The sequence below is a fragment of the Saimiri boliviensis genome, chromosome 1 (assembly GCF_048565385.1).
Source record: "Saimiri boliviensis isolate mSaiBol1 chromosome 1, mSaiBol1.pri, whole genome shotgun sequence".
NCBI classification, from domain to species: domain Eukaryota; kingdom Metazoa; phylum Chordata; class Mammalia; order Primates; family Cebidae; genus Saimiri; species Saimiri boliviensis.
Window position 1 is genome coordinate 129902818 of NC_133449.1, and position 15440 is coordinate 129918257.

Consider the following 15440-nt stretch of genomic DNA (forward strand, 5'->3'; position numbering starts at 1 on the left):
AATAGAGCATGCTCTAGCTGTTAATTTCATCACAAGTTCTTTAACACTTTAAAATTCAAAGATTCATGAAAAAGCTTTTATTCTTTGGCTTCTTAAACTTCTTTAAGTACAACTTAAGCTATCATTATCAGATCAGCAAAGTTCATTTTTTGTCATGAGAGACAGAAATATTAAACCTTTCCAATCAAAACACAGAGACTAAAATTAGTGTAAAATGTGCACAAAATGTTAACCCCTTTACCAACAGCATTGATTTGCTCATATGCATATTAGAACCCAACAGCTAATCATGATCGTTAAGTGATTTTCCTATTTACGTTGTAATTTTGAATATTTTCTCTTCACTTATAACTTTATAAAATTTGATGACTTTGTTTATATATTTTTTCAATGCAGAGGGCATATTATTCAGCTAAATATCTGTTAGGTGTAATCAACATTAGTGTTTCTCAGCTAAATCCAGTTGGAGATTTAGTCTTTTAAATTAACTTGCTTTATGAAGTGGATTGCTAAATGTAGGTACAGTAATTTGAGGGAAATGCATGTTGTCTACAGGTACCTGATCACAATAATCTTACTTTAATTTTTAAGAAAATTCTATAAACTTTACATTGATTATCTCCAAGGCTAATAAATACAAATACCTTAATCAAGAGAGGTTCATTCTGACAGACTGCACTGGCATCCTGGAGAGCTTGCTCATAGTTCTTCGTGATCAAATATAACTCTGCCCGCAGCAGCAATAATGAATTATCATCAGGAACTGAAAGACAGGAAGAATACACATCAATAAAAATGACTGCATTTAAAAACAAGTAATCTTAATGTCATTACATATACTAAAATATATATAGATGTATAAAGTATAAATACAATAGAAAATAAGTATAAAGAAAAAATAAGAAAGAATTCCTCCCTCCAATCATATTTAGAGTTTAGTTGTTTGATAAGTATATTTTAAGACAATGCCTCTCAGGAAAACAGGAAGAAGATAACAAGGCTTGAAAATGCACCAAGAAAAACAGACTGCCACTGAGTATTCCTACACACACACAAGCTACAACATCATCTCCAATAATAAATTCAGCAACTGCTGAATCCACTTACTGCTATACCTAGGTATTTTTAAAAGAGATTTAAAATAACTTTTGTGAAAGTATGCAAGGAAGTTCATGTTTAAGAAACAGAAAAGTAAAACATAATTTTCTTTCTTCTTTGTGTTTTTTGAGGCAAAGTCTCGCTCTGATGTCCAGGCTGGAGTGCAGTGGCACAATCTTGGCTCACTGCAATCTCAGCCTCCCAGGTTCAAGTGAGTAGCTGGGATTACAGGTGTGTGCCACCATACCTGGCTAATTTTATGTATTCTTAAAAGAGAGATAGTTTCACCATGTTAGCCAGGCTGGTCTCAAACTCCTGACCTCAGGTGATCCACTTGACTTGGCCTCCCAAAGTGCTGGGATTACAGGTGTGAGCCAACACACCTGGACCATAATTTGTTTTTCTACACAACTTGGTAGATGTTGATTTGTTCCCATAATTGTACCTAGCATATATGGGGAGAAAGGAAAAAAAATCCTTTCTCTCCATTCCTCAACAGGAGAGGTCCTGATAATGACTTACATGCTGCTACAGATATAAGTCCACCTACACAGAAGCCAAGACTGGCTCTCTCTTTGAGCTGACTTGTAGTCTATGAAGTATTGACTTGGCAGGGTCCCATAGAAAAGGCAGGAGGCCAGACCTCAGGAAGGCAGAAGTATCACAGCCATTTCCCACACTGAAGGGCCTAGCTTACTCTACCTATACTCATCTATGATCCTCGTAGGAGGGCTACAGCTATGTATTTTAGTTCATCAACAAATTTTCTGAGCAGACTCTTAAGATGTGTTCTCATCCCTCTACCTCATACATGTTTTCAGTTTCCTCCAAACCTTTCACCTTGATTAGTTTTCAAACTATCCACTTGGTCCTTTCCAAATGCCAGTAGCCCTCTTTTAGTTTATGTAGGTAACTGAGCAAGTGTGCACCAAAGAACTTACACATGAAGATATTACATCAAGACATGATGAGCAGTAACTACTTATAAATGTGTTATCACCATGTATGTGTAATATAGAGAAGGTAAAACAAGAAAAAATCAGAAGGGGAAAGAAACAACAAGAATGAAACAATACAATTTGAATTATTAAAAGAGACATTGCTGGTTATGGACAACTGGCTACAGCAGGCAGCACTTTTTTTCTGTAACAGACCAGATAGTAAATATTTTAGGTTTTGCAGACAAAGAGGCAAACTGAAGGATATTATATAGATACTTGTTTAACAAGAAAGAAAACAAATTTTCACAGATTTCTTATTGATGCAATTTAAAATATGGTTAACAGTAACAATTTAAGTAGTTTTTTGTAATACAGATCACCTAATGAGAAGAATGGAATTCTTGTTTGGGGAATAACATTTTTCTTAATTAAGTTTCCAAGTTAGTGTTTCCTATCATCAAAACAACTGAAAATGTTCATCTGTTAATATGATCAAACATGAGATTTTATGTATTTCATCTTTGGAATGCATATAGTAACTGAAATGCTGGCATCAATTCATATGATTTTAAATTCAGCATTTTAATTACCAGGAAGACATTATAGAATCCTATTAGATTCTCCTCATGGTGTTTGCCTTTTTAGCATGTTATTGGATTATTTCCAACTAAAAGATTGATGAAAGTGCCTCAATCACACAGTTAAATGCATTTTGAAATATATAATTCTCCTTTGGAGATTTCTGGAAATCTAAAAAAAAAAAAAATGTGCTCCTGGAACTATAGTTTTTTGTTTGTTTGTTTGTTTGTTTTTTGTTTGTTTTTTTTTTTTGAGATGGAGTTTTGCTCTTGTTACCCAGGCTGGAGTGCAATGGCACGATCTCAGCTCACTGCAACCTCCGCCTCCTGGGTTCAGGCAATTCTCCTGCCTCAGCCTCCTGAGTAGCTGGGATTACAGGCACACACAACAGCCCAGCTAATTTTTTGTATTTTTAGTAGAGATGGGGTTTCACCATGTTGACCAGGATGGTCTCAATCTCTTGACCTCGTGATCCACCCGCCTCGGCCTCCCAAAGTGCTGGGATTACAGGCTTGAGCCACCGTGCCCGGCGGAACCATAGGTTTTTAGACTTGGGAACTATGCCTTCTGCAAATCTGTGTGAGAATGGAGATCTCGTATCCTGTTTCCTCTTGGCTAAAGTTTATTAGTTCAATCTGCCAATGAATTCTCTTAAATGTTTTAAACAAGAATGTCACGTGCAATTCTCTCTTTTTCATTTTAGTATTTATATATTATGCCTCCTATTTCCTCACACTCTCATACTGCAATAATAGTGATAGCATGTTCTCTTATTCTTGAACTTAAAAAGCATGTGTCTAATGTTTAAATATAAAATCTGTTTGTTGTAAGTTTCTGAGAGAAAACATTTATCAAGTTAGGTGATTTCTCTCCTATTCCGAGTTTTCAATAAGGACTTTATAACAAGTGTAGGTGTTGAATTTTATAGACTGCTTCTAGCATCTGAGAGATTACATATAGTCTATCTCTTTCAACCTGTTGCAGTGAATTACTCTGAAAGATTTGACTAGTACTGAATTATCCTTATGGTCCTAGTATAAGTTCTTCTTGAGCTTAACTCTTATTACGCTGCTGGACTCAAAACACTAAGAAATTTAATTAGGATTTTGACATCTAGATACATATGTAAGACTGGACTACGTATTTTTTTTTCTTGTGCAAGCTTTACCCGATTGCAGGGTCAAGATTATACTAACCTTATTACACGAGATGAAAATCTTCCCACATTTTTCTATGATCTGAAATAAGATGGAAATTAATCATTGAAAGCTGTAAGGACATGCTTGACCTTAGTGCCTTTTCAGCAGAAGAGAATCCCTGAGGAGCATTTCAATTTTTTAACTGGCTCATGTCAGGCTTTTGCTTTCTCAAGGATAAATTTTGATAAATTTTGTATTTTCCTTAAAATTGTTTTTATATGTTTTTAAATCTTATTTCAAAATATCCTTTTATATCTGCAATTCTTCTTCTTTATTCCTGATGATATTTACGCTTTTTTTTCCAGCATATTTGTCAAATATTTGTTCCTTAATGGTCTTTGTAATGAACTAGTTTCTGACCTGTTAACTCAATTTTTTCTGTTTTGCTAATATCTTCATTATTCCTTTGCTTATACTATCTTTGTTAGCTTAACTAATCTTCATAAAGTTTCCAGTGTTAAAAATACATTTCACTTACATTTATTTTTAATCATTCTTTTCTAATGAATGCATTTAAGTCTCTACTCCTCACAGTCTAAAGGCTGCTTTAACTGAAGTCCAAATTTCATAAAATACACTTCCCTGCCGGAAGCAGCGGCTCACACCTGTAATCCCAGCATTCTGGGAAGTTTAGGAGGGTGGATCACCTGAGCTTAGGAGTTGGCACCCAGCCTGGGCAACACAGTGAAACCCCGTCTCCACTAAAATACAAAAAGTTAGCTGGGCATAGTGGTGTGTGCCTGTAATCCCAGCTATTGGGGAGGCTGAGGCAGGAGAACTGCTTGAACCCGGGAGGTGGAGGTTGCAGTGAGCCGAGATTGTGCCACTGTACTCCAGCCTGGGTGACAGAATGAGACTCCTTCTCAAAAAAAAAAAAAAAAAAAAAAAAAAAATCACTTTCCATCTATACTTGATCTTAGCCAAAAGCCCAAGAAGCAATCACCTCTCATCTAGACACTGAATGAATCAAACTGTCTTCTTTGACTTCTACCATTTGGTGATACATTTATGAGGTCAGCACTTCACAATTTAGTCTTTTAAAACACGTAAAATAAATGCCTACACATTTTCTAAGCATTAAATCTTAGGCTTAACAAAGATAAAGGAATTATTCAAGGGCCATTCAAAAATAAGTGGAAGAGGAAGTACAAATTAAAAGTCTTTGTGTAGAGAAAACATGGAAGAAAAATGTACATAGGTACTTTCCAAAGAAATGACATAAAATTTCCCTAAGTTTGCCAATTAACCCCTCTATGGGGAAAAGTCACAAGAGAGCAGGAGTAGCCTAAGACCCAGGATTTGCGAGAAAAAGAAGAGATATGTACCACGTTTGTGTTTAGGGTTGATTGAAGGCTGTTTTCCACCTGTAACCCAGAGCCCCTGTTGTGCTAGGAGCTAGGGTTACTGCTATAAAATCTGTCAAATGTGTGCAGTGGTGAGAAATGGAGAACTGTATGTTATTTTAAATCAGTTAAATGAGCCGGGTGTGGTGGCTCATGTCTGTTAATTCCCAACACTTTGGGAGGCCAAGGTGGGCGGATCACTTGAGGTCAGAAGTTTGAGAACAGACTGGCCAACATGGCAAGACCCCATCCCTACTAAAAGTAAAAAATTATCCAGGTGTGGTGGCACGTGCCTGTAATTCCAGCTACTTGGGAGTCTGAGGCACCAGAATCATTTGAACCTGGGAGGAGGAGGTTGCAGTGAATCAAGACTGTGCCACTGCACTCCAGCCTGGGAAACAGAGCGAGACCCTGTTTCAAATAACAAACAAACAAACAAGTTAAATGAACAGACACACAAAGCAATAGAAACTGAGTAGTGTTCCCTGTGGATAGAAAGAATGAATGGCAGTACTTCTCATAGCCTATTTATTCAAATTGATGGGAGACTTACTGAGTCAAGTCCACAAATTTTAGGTATGTATCTTGAACCTTTACATACATACTCATGCAATCCCTTTGCAGATCATTCCCAGGGCTTAGGAAGGTTCCCTTGAGCACTATCCCAATTAGTGTGCCCCTGTTAAAGGTAACCACCATTCTCACCTCTATCACTATGGATTCCTTTTTCCTGTTTTCTAACTTCTATACATGGATATTTATAAATGGACTGTACATTTTTGTATCTGACTTCTCATTAAATTATCATTCTATGAGACTCGTTTATATTGTTATATCTCAGTAATATTTTAAATTAATTTTTAAATAAAATTTAAAAATTGCTGTGTAATATTACACTGTATGACTTATTTACTCATTCTATCAGTGACGAACATTTAGACTGTTCCCCAAAAGTTTCTGGCATATATAAATAAAACTGCAATGAACATTCCTGTACACATACTCTGATGGACATAAGCATTCATTTTTATCTAGAATATATTCAAAAGTGGAAATGCCATATCAGAGGTTGTATGTGTTTAGTGCTAGCAAGTGCTACCATACATATTTCTTGAGTTGTTGTACAAACGTGCTTTCGCCAGTAATTTAAGAGTTCCAATTCTTTCAAATAAAAACTAAGTATTGCCAGTTCTTTTCATTTCAGCTACTCTGGTGGGTATGTACTAATCTATTTTCATCTTAATTTGCATTTGATCACTAATTATGTTGCACAGTCTTTTAGATGTTAATTGCTCAGTTTGAGATCTAGTTTTATAAAGCATCTGCTTAACTCTTTGCCTATCACGTAGTTTCAGCTGAAGCTACAGTTTTCTGTCGATGGTGTTAAGTGAGCACTTCCTGTGTTTAGAGAGATTGGCTTTTCTTTTGGAATCACAGGCATTATTTATTCTGCATTAGAGGTCTCAGTCAGATATTCATATACTCGTTACCTTCTCACTCTTTTGGGGGTGAGGAACAAAAGTTTCATGGTTATGCTTTTTGTATCTTATTTAAGAAATAACTGCCTACTCCAAGTCCATGGAAACGGTCTCCTATGACTCCTAGATGTTTAATTGTAATTTTGTTTTATGATGTGAGCTAGGCATTCAGGTTCATTTTTTTCTGCACAGAAAAGCAACTGACTCTTTTTTCCCCATTGAATTTTCCCCCATTGAATTCCATTGGCATCTTTGTAGTAAATCAAGACACTGTATACGTGAGAGCCAGTTTCAATGTGTTTATCTTTGAGCCAATAAAATGATGTCCTAATTACTGCATCATTATAGTAAGTATTGGTATCTGCCAGTGTAAATCCTCCAGCTTTGTTGTTTTTCTTCATCATTGCCTTGGCCATTCATCAATTTCCATCAGAAATATTGGCTACAATTTTCTCTGAGACTGCACTGAATTTACCATTCAATCAACAGAGAACTGACATCTTGCCAATAGTGAGTTTTGCAATCCATGAAAAAATGACGTATCCATCCATTTAAGTCTGCTTTAATTTCTCTTGGAAATGTTTCATATTTTCAGTGTATTGAAATGAAATTTTCTGTGTAGAGGTATTAAACATCTTTCAGATATTGCAGAATTTATTCCAAGGAATTTCTTTATATAAATTGTTTTAAAATTTTGTTTTCTATTTGCTTTTTGCTAAGTATATAGTTATCTTTAATACTTCCATATTAGCCTTGTAGTCAGCAATATGGATAAATCATTTATAATTTCTAATAGTTCATACATTCTTGAGTTTCTATGTTCACCATGTCATCTACAAATAATGATAGTTTTAAAAAATCTTTTATTTTTCTAGCCTTAATAAATAGCTAGCTAGAATCTCCAGTGCAATGCTGAATGGCAGTGACAACAGAACATTACTACCTTCTCATTCAGTGCGAAAACACTATTTTATCATTAATTATGATAGCTGCCATCTCATTTTTGTAGACTTCTAATAGATTAAGAAAGCTCCCTTTTATTTGTAGTTTACTGAGAGATACTAACATACATTACATAATTTTTCTTTTTTCTGTAAAGATGGTGAATTACCCTGCTTGATTTTCAAGGATAAAACAAAACGTAACCTGCTTGATCATGATGTGATGGTTCTTTAAGGATACCAGTGGATTCAGTTTGGCAATATTTTGTTTAGGATTTTTGCAAATATACTCGCAAGAAACATTGGACTGTATTTTTCCTCTCTTTTACAGACGTTGACTCCTTTTTTTCTTCTTTATATTCTCTGGATTCGATTTGCTTTTCTTTTTCTAGCATCTTGAAAAGGAAGCCTAGAGATTACTATCAGCTATTCTTTTGTAATACAGGCACTTAAAACAATGTTTCCCTCTTAAGCACTGTTGCATTGCATCCCATAGTGTTTGATATTTGTATTTTCATTATCATTCAGCTAAATCAGAAAAATTTCTAATAATTAGAAAATTTTCTAATTTTTGTGATTCATTTTATCCACCATTAGATAAAAATATGTTGCTTAATTTCCTAATATATGAAGATATTCTGTTTATCTGCTATTTAATTTTAGCTTAAGCCCACAGTGTTTAAAGAACATATACTGATTTCAGTATTTTAATATTTATTTCAACTTCTTTCATGGCCTAACACAGGAGTTGGCAAACACAACCACAGGCCAACGCCAGTGCCCTGCCTATGGTCATGGGAGCCTAAATGGCTGGTATTTTTGCAATGGTTGTATGTAGTGGCACATATTAATTAAATTGAAGTGCTGAAGTATGTTGTATCTATATCCTTACCTATTTTTCAATTCTTACTTCATTAGTTACTACAAGCTTTGTTCAAAATCTCTCATTATTTCCCCTTTTATTTTTGTCTCTTTTTGTTCTCTCTGCATGTGTGTGTGTGTGTATACCTGTTGTTAGGTACATAAGAATTTAGGAATATCATTATACTTTTTTTTCTGTTGAACTGACCCATTCATCATAAGTGTCTTTATTTCTTCTGATAGTCCTTGCCTTAAAGAATAGTCATTTTGTCCTATTAGGCATTTTTTTTTTTTTTGGTCAGTCTATGCATAGTATGAGTTGCCATCCTACTAATTTTAACCTTTGTTTGTGTTCTTACATCTAAAGTTTACCTCATATGTAAACAGCATGTAGCTATACTTCACTTAATATAGTCTACCAACATTCAGTTTTTAAATGGAAAATTCAGGTATTCACATTTAAGGTAAATTAAATTCCCATTTTATAGTTGTCCCATTCATTCTCTGCTGCTCTATTCTTCCCTCTTAATTAAGTATTACTTTGCTATTCCACTACAGCTTTTAAATTTTGCCTTCTTTCATTGTCCTGTTGGTGGTTACCCAAAGAGAGTAGAATACACAAACTTGATTTAGCAGTCTGCTTTAAATGAGTACTTTTACTACCTCCAAAAAAGTGTACAAACCATACAACAATTTAACTGTATATACCCATTCTGGCTTTGTAATATTGCTGTATCTTTCATTTTTATGTATGTTACAAATACTACAAGACATTATTACTGTTACTTGAAACAGTCAATATTGTCTTACATTGTTACACCTTCTAGCACTCTTTACTCTGCCCATTAGTTCCACGCTTCCATATGGATAATCTTCCTTTAGCCTGAAGACTTCCCCTCAGTATATCATGAAATGCAATTCTGATGGCAATAAAATCATTTAGCTTGATTTATTTATTTGGTTTAAAGCACCTTGATTTTGTCTTCATTTGTGAAAAATATTTCCAGCTGGGTAAATAATTCCAGTTAGGTTTTTTTTTCCTTTCAGCACTTTAAAGACATTATTCCTGTATCTTCTAGCTTTAATAATTTTGTTTAAAAGCCAGCTGTCAGTCTTGCTACTCCTTCAAAGGAAGTATGTCCTGTCTTCTCTAACTGCATTTAAATTCTCTTTATCTTTGATTTTCAGGAACTTGACTGTACTTGGATGGGTTTTATGTATATGTTTGTGTATGTACTTGTGTCCAACTTGTGTCCACCCTGTTGGGCTCAGTGAACTGTTTGATTCAGTGATTTAAAGTTTCTCACCATATTTGGAAAATTCTCAATTACTTTCTTCTTTAAATATTTCTCTTGTCCTTCCCCTCTCTCTTCTTCCAGGATTCCAATTTCACAGTTGTTGGAAGTTTTGTCTGTGTCTCACATAACTCTCATGCTCTCTTTTATTCTTTTTCTGTAATTCAGTTTGGATATTTTCTGCTGCCTTGCTTCTGAGTTTTCTCATTCAGACTTCTGATGTGTCCCATCTGGTTTGTAACAAATCTAATTAATTCTCAACTTCAGATATTGTATTTTGAATTTCCAGAATATCCATTTGGTTCTTTTTTTTTTTTTAATAGAAAACTGTCTATTGAATGATTTATATTTTCATACATTCATTTACTTCTTTTAACATACATACTAGCCATTTTAAAATCCACTAATAACTTATTGGCCAAAAGTAGTCACATGGCTCCACCTAACCACAAGTGGACCAAGATGTGCAATCCTGTCTTGTTTGGGGAAGGTATAGAGATATACATACTTGGAGAACAGCACTAATGACTACCACACTTGGCTAAGGTCACATAAATAAGTGTTAGAGGTCAGGTGCAGTGGTCTATGCCTGTAATCCCTTTGCACTTTGTATGCACTTTGTATGCACTTTGGGAGGCTGATGCAGGCAGATCATGTGAAGACAGGAGTTGGAAATCAGCCTGGTCAAGATAGTGAAACCCATCTCTACCAAAAATACAAAAAAAAAAAAATTATCAGGTGTGATGGTGCATGCCTATAATCCCGGCTACTTGAGAAGCCGAGGCATAAGAATTGCTCTCGAACCCAGGAGGCAAAGGTTGCAGTGAGCCGAGATCATGACACTGCACTCCAGCCTGGGTGACAGAGCAAGACCCTGTCTCAGATTAAAAAAAAAAAAAAAAAAGTCAGAGCTTGGATCTAAATACAGGTATTTTTGAATCCAAACATCTTGGAACTTTTATTACGTATTTTTTACTACAACAAAGCCTCTTTTGGAGCTAATTTATTTTGAAACTAAATGTTTTGATAAGATTTTAAATTAACCTTTGAATAATGAATATATTAAATAGATCCTATATAAGTTCTCATATGAATTAACTGAAATAGTCTATTTAAAAAACATATTTAAATTAGGTCTAATACATACACAGAAAAGCTAAAAATACAAGTATATAATTCAATGAACGATTGCGAAGTGAACACACTTGTGTAACCATCCTCTAAGTCAAGAAACAGAACATCACCACGACCCCACAGATCACTCTCATACTTCCTCACAATGACTACTCCCTTTTCATCCACCCAAGGTAACCAACATACTATAGTAATTTTGTCTGTTTGGACTTACAGATAAATAGGATCATAGAGTAAAAACGCTTGAGTCTGACTTCTTTCACTTAACATTATGTTTGTGAGATCTGTCCACACTGTAGTTTGTAGCTGTAGTTGGTTTCTTTTCTTTCTGTGTAGTATGCTAAGAAGACACAATCACTCCTTCTGCTCTTACTGCACATTTGGGTTGTTTGAACTTTTGGGGCATCTCTAACAGTGATATACACTCTTGTACCTACTTGCACATTTTTCAGGGGCACATATGCATATACCTCTTTGAAACGATTTAGCTAAGGATGAGCTTAACATCTGTAGCTACCACCAAATAATTTTCAGGGGTATAATTTGCAGTCCCATCAGCAGCATATGAATATTGCAGTTTTCATTTTTCTACATCTTCTCCAACATCTAAATATAGATGAAGTTATTTCCAATGAAAATTTGGTGTTGGAATTGGGTAGTGCAGTGAATGCAAAATATATAGTGAATTTCAAAGGCTTAGTTTAAAAAAAGTAAAATCTCAATTATATTTTAAGATTGAAGGCATGTTGAAATAATATTTTGGATGCACAGGGTTAAAAATTGCTAAATAAATCTCATCTGCTTTTTCCCCTCCTTTTCAATGTAGCTACAAGAAAATTTTGAATTATGTGTGGCTTACACAATAGTTCTATTGGATAGTGCTGCTCTAACACCATCAATACCTAAATTAGTAGAAAACTCAAAAATATGCCTGTTAAAGTATGGATATGTTGGTTGCAAAAACCAGAATACTTGTTACATAAGCTGAGTTAAGTGTGCTATTCCAGCAGAGAATATCCCAATTAGATACAGACATTGAACACTTGCTCAGTTACTGGTTTTTTTTTTTTTTTTTTTTGCAAGACAAAACTGAATGTTTAGTCACTTTGTAATCTGTGCCTCCTAAAAGAGAAAACCATAACCTTAACTTTAAATACATGCCTATTGCCTGTAGGATGCTAGAAGACTCTTTTAGTAACAAGAGATTCAACAAGTCTTCTTGGCTAGTGCTTTAAATCACATATACCCTATGTTATAAAACCAGTGAAACCAGAAAGCAAACCGTTCTCCTCACACTGCCCAAAACAGCTGCTAATAGAGCGCGTACTCATATGTCAAAGCCAAAACGATGACAGAAGTTTGGTCTTCTTTTTAGTTTAATAGTGTTAACAGGTGGTGGTTGGGTGAAGGCAGGAGAATGTCTGTTGCTGGCCTTAGGCCTAAGATAAATAAGGGAATGAGTGAATCAATAATTAAAAACGACACACACTAGTCAGTGTAACTATCTAGTAAGTTAAATACACCGTGACATCTAATGACGGCCTTGGAGACAGACAGCAGGCTGGAGCCTGAGTATGTGACGTGATGACAGCAGAGTGGAAGGGGTTCCGTCCTGGCTGTACTAGCTGAAACCCAAAGCAAATCCTGCCCCAGCACAAGGCACCCCGTTATGCGCCTCCAGTGTGTCAGCTACGTGCATTTTCCTTCAGGATGAGCAAAAATACTTCGTCATCCTCCCCCTCCCCAACAGCACAGAAGGCGCCGAAAGGCAATTACAGGTGCTTACTGAGCTGCTCAAGGGGCCTCGAGAAACTTAACATCCTGGAAAATTCAAACCCAGTGGGGTGCACGTGGCCTCTGACAGCGACCACCATCACTGCACGATGTGGCCGCCCCACCTTTCACTTTCCCATCGTTAGGAAGCAAAGCGACCCCTAAGCTTGGACAAAGCGCGCGAAAGCCCAAAGCCTGTCGCTTCCATCGGTCAGCTCCCCGCTCCGCTGCTGGGCCCGACAGGTGTTGGGGAGGCGAGCCCGCCCCATCGCAGACTCACCCAGCTCCAGGGCCTGGTCGCACCTGAGCAGCGCGGCCTCGGGCTGCTGCTGGCGCTGCAGGCTCCGCGCCAGGCCCGCCAGCCTGCGCACCCTGCATTCGGCCGGGAAGCACCTCTCCAGCAGGCCGCACAGCACCACGTTCACGCGCCGCCCCTGCGGCCGCGCGGGCCCCGGCTCCACGCAGCGCTTGCAGACCGTGAGCCCGCAGGGCAGCGTCACTGGCCTGTACAGCAGCCGCCGGCAGCGCGGGCAGCCGAGTAGGTCGCGGGGCGTGCGGGGTGCCGGGGCCGGCCCTCCCTCCGCAGGCGCCTCCGCCTCGCAGCCCGGGTTCTCCGCGGACAGCGGCCGCTCGCGCAGGTCTACGGCGCGCACCAGGCCGCCCGCCAGCTCCTCTAGTTCCTCCGGCCGCAGCGCCCCGAGCCGCGCGGCGCCGCGGAACGCGCCCAGGGCCTCGGGGAGGCGGCCGGCGCGGGCCAGCGCGTCCCCCAGCCTCAGGCACAGGCCGCGGTCTGGCTGCGCCAGCCCGGCCAGCAAGGAGCGGAAGAGCTCGGCTGCCATCTCGTACTCGCCCGCGCTGAAGGCCTCGTCGCCCTCCTCCAAGCGCTGGGCGATCGGCTCCGCGCCGTCGCAGCCGGGGCACTGGGGCGGCGGCGGCGGGACCGGCTCGGGGCTCATCACCGCGGGGCTTCGACGACGCGAGTCCGGAGCGAAGGCGCGGAGCAGGGAGGATGCGCTGCTGCCGCCGCTGCTGCCGCCGCTGGGAACTGGCCGGCGGGAGCGCTGTCTCAGCCTTCGGCAGCAGCCACGCGCGTCTGGGGGCGGCGCGCTGCGAGCCGCTGAAGTCGTGGGCGGGGGCGGGAGCCGGGCTCGGGCAGCGTCCTCAGCGCGGCGTGGGCGGCGGGCTCCGCAGGGTCGCGAGCGCTCGGGGGCGGGGGCCTCACAGCGCCGCGGGCTGAGGTAACCCAGGTCGCTGCGGGAACACGGTGACCTCGCTCCAGCTGTGCGTCTCCTCCGATGCTTTCCCCCTCTCCTGGGGGCCCCTGCGCGATTGCACGCGCGTCCTCCGCCTCCCCGCGGAGGTGCCGGGGCCCTGTGAACAGGTGGATTTGGCTGCTGGCTGCTCGCGCGCCCGCACCGCGGCACCTGCCTTTCCCCAGAGGCCTGGTCGCCCCCACAACCTGTGGCTCTGTTTAAGCGAGAACCCAGGAAAAGTCACCAAACGAATCACGCACGCATCTCTAGCTTCGACTTAGGAAATTGTCCTAAATGACTGGGGAAGCTGAAGTGGGCACCCAGAGACCCCTGCCCTCAGCGAGCTTCTCTTACCGAAACTCTAAGGGCTGAGGCGTTTTAGAACTCAATTTTAACAGAAGAACGTGGAGGGCCAAGAGAACCAGATGTCGGGAGAAGGAGGGATTTGAGAAATGGACAATTGTATTGTGCACTTGATTAGAAAGCAGAAATCGAATTAGAAATAGAATTCTAATTAACAGAATTAGAATAGAAATAGAAAGTGTGCCTTAACATGGAGTACTGCAGTCAGAACTTGCTGGAGAGAGGGAGTTAAACGCTCCGTTGATGTACAAGCAAGGATTAAATTAAAATCCTCTGTGCGCATTAACCAGGTTCAGAATTTCTCCTATGTAGCCTGCTCCCTTCTTCCTGTTGCAGTATGTTTTATCCTGTATTTGAATCCAATAAAATGCATTACGATATTCTAGAATTCATACTACTATCCATATTTCAAGAAGTTTTTTTTTTTGTTTTTTTGTTTTTTTTTTTTTTGTTTTTTTTTTTTTTAAAGATTGGAGAGGATTTTCTACATCTAAAACTGCTGGCTAAAGAAAATACAAAATACCTTGACCGCATCTGGCTTTGGGAAAGGAGAAATGCCTCATTAAGTGAGAGAATATTTTAGACCAGTTCCTAAAAGGGAAAATGAGGCAACTTTTGGTCAGCCTTCTAGTTCTACAATGAACAAATGCAGAGTACCCACCTCCCTTTCTGTGAAGGATTTCCCCCAGCTGTCTCCTTAATTTAATTGATAACAGCCTACTCTCCGGGTCTTTTTCATTACTGAATTATTTCAAATTCTCTTTTTAAATCACTGTTCGGATTTTATCTGATTTCTTTATTAAATAACAATTCACTTATATTTGAAGGCGATCTATCCAGCAAATTCACAACTAACAATCAGGAAGCAATGGGGAAAGAGCTTCAGAGCACAGATCATACAGTAAAGATTATGGAACCATATGATCTCAGATCCTATTTGTTCTTATTTTAGACAAATTTCTAGCAAGAGAACAGAAAGAAGCTTGCTGGAAATATGCCTGCTGGGAGGAAGAAGTGTTTAAAGCAAAAATACTAGTGTGTTGTGAGGTTTATAACATGTAGAAGTAAAATGTATCACATAACTAGCACAAAGCCAGTTAGAAGAGAAATGGCAGGATACTGTTGTAAGGTTCTAATGCTATATGTCAAATGGTATAATGTCACCTTGAGAAAGACTGTAAT

The 15440-nt window shown here is 39.1% G+C and overlaps 1 protein-coding gene across 1 annotated transcript in view; it reads right to left on the minus strand.

The window, feature by feature from the left end:
• The window catches only part of LONRF2 (LON peptidase N-terminal domain and ring finger 2), a 47113-nt gene extending 33428 nt beyond the window's left edge, over positions 1-13685 (minus strand). The window contains exons 1-2 of the mRNA XM_010352081.3: positions 12923-13685; positions 645-763 (exon numbers count right to left, since the gene is read on the minus strand). Of these exons, the coding sequence (XP_010350383.2) occupies positions 645-763; positions 12923-13598 (795 nt within the window). The 5' untranslated portion in view covers positions 13599-13685. The remainder of the gene's footprint in view (positions 1-644; positions 764-12922) is intronic.
• Between the last annotated feature and the right edge of the window lie 1755 nt (positions 13686-15440).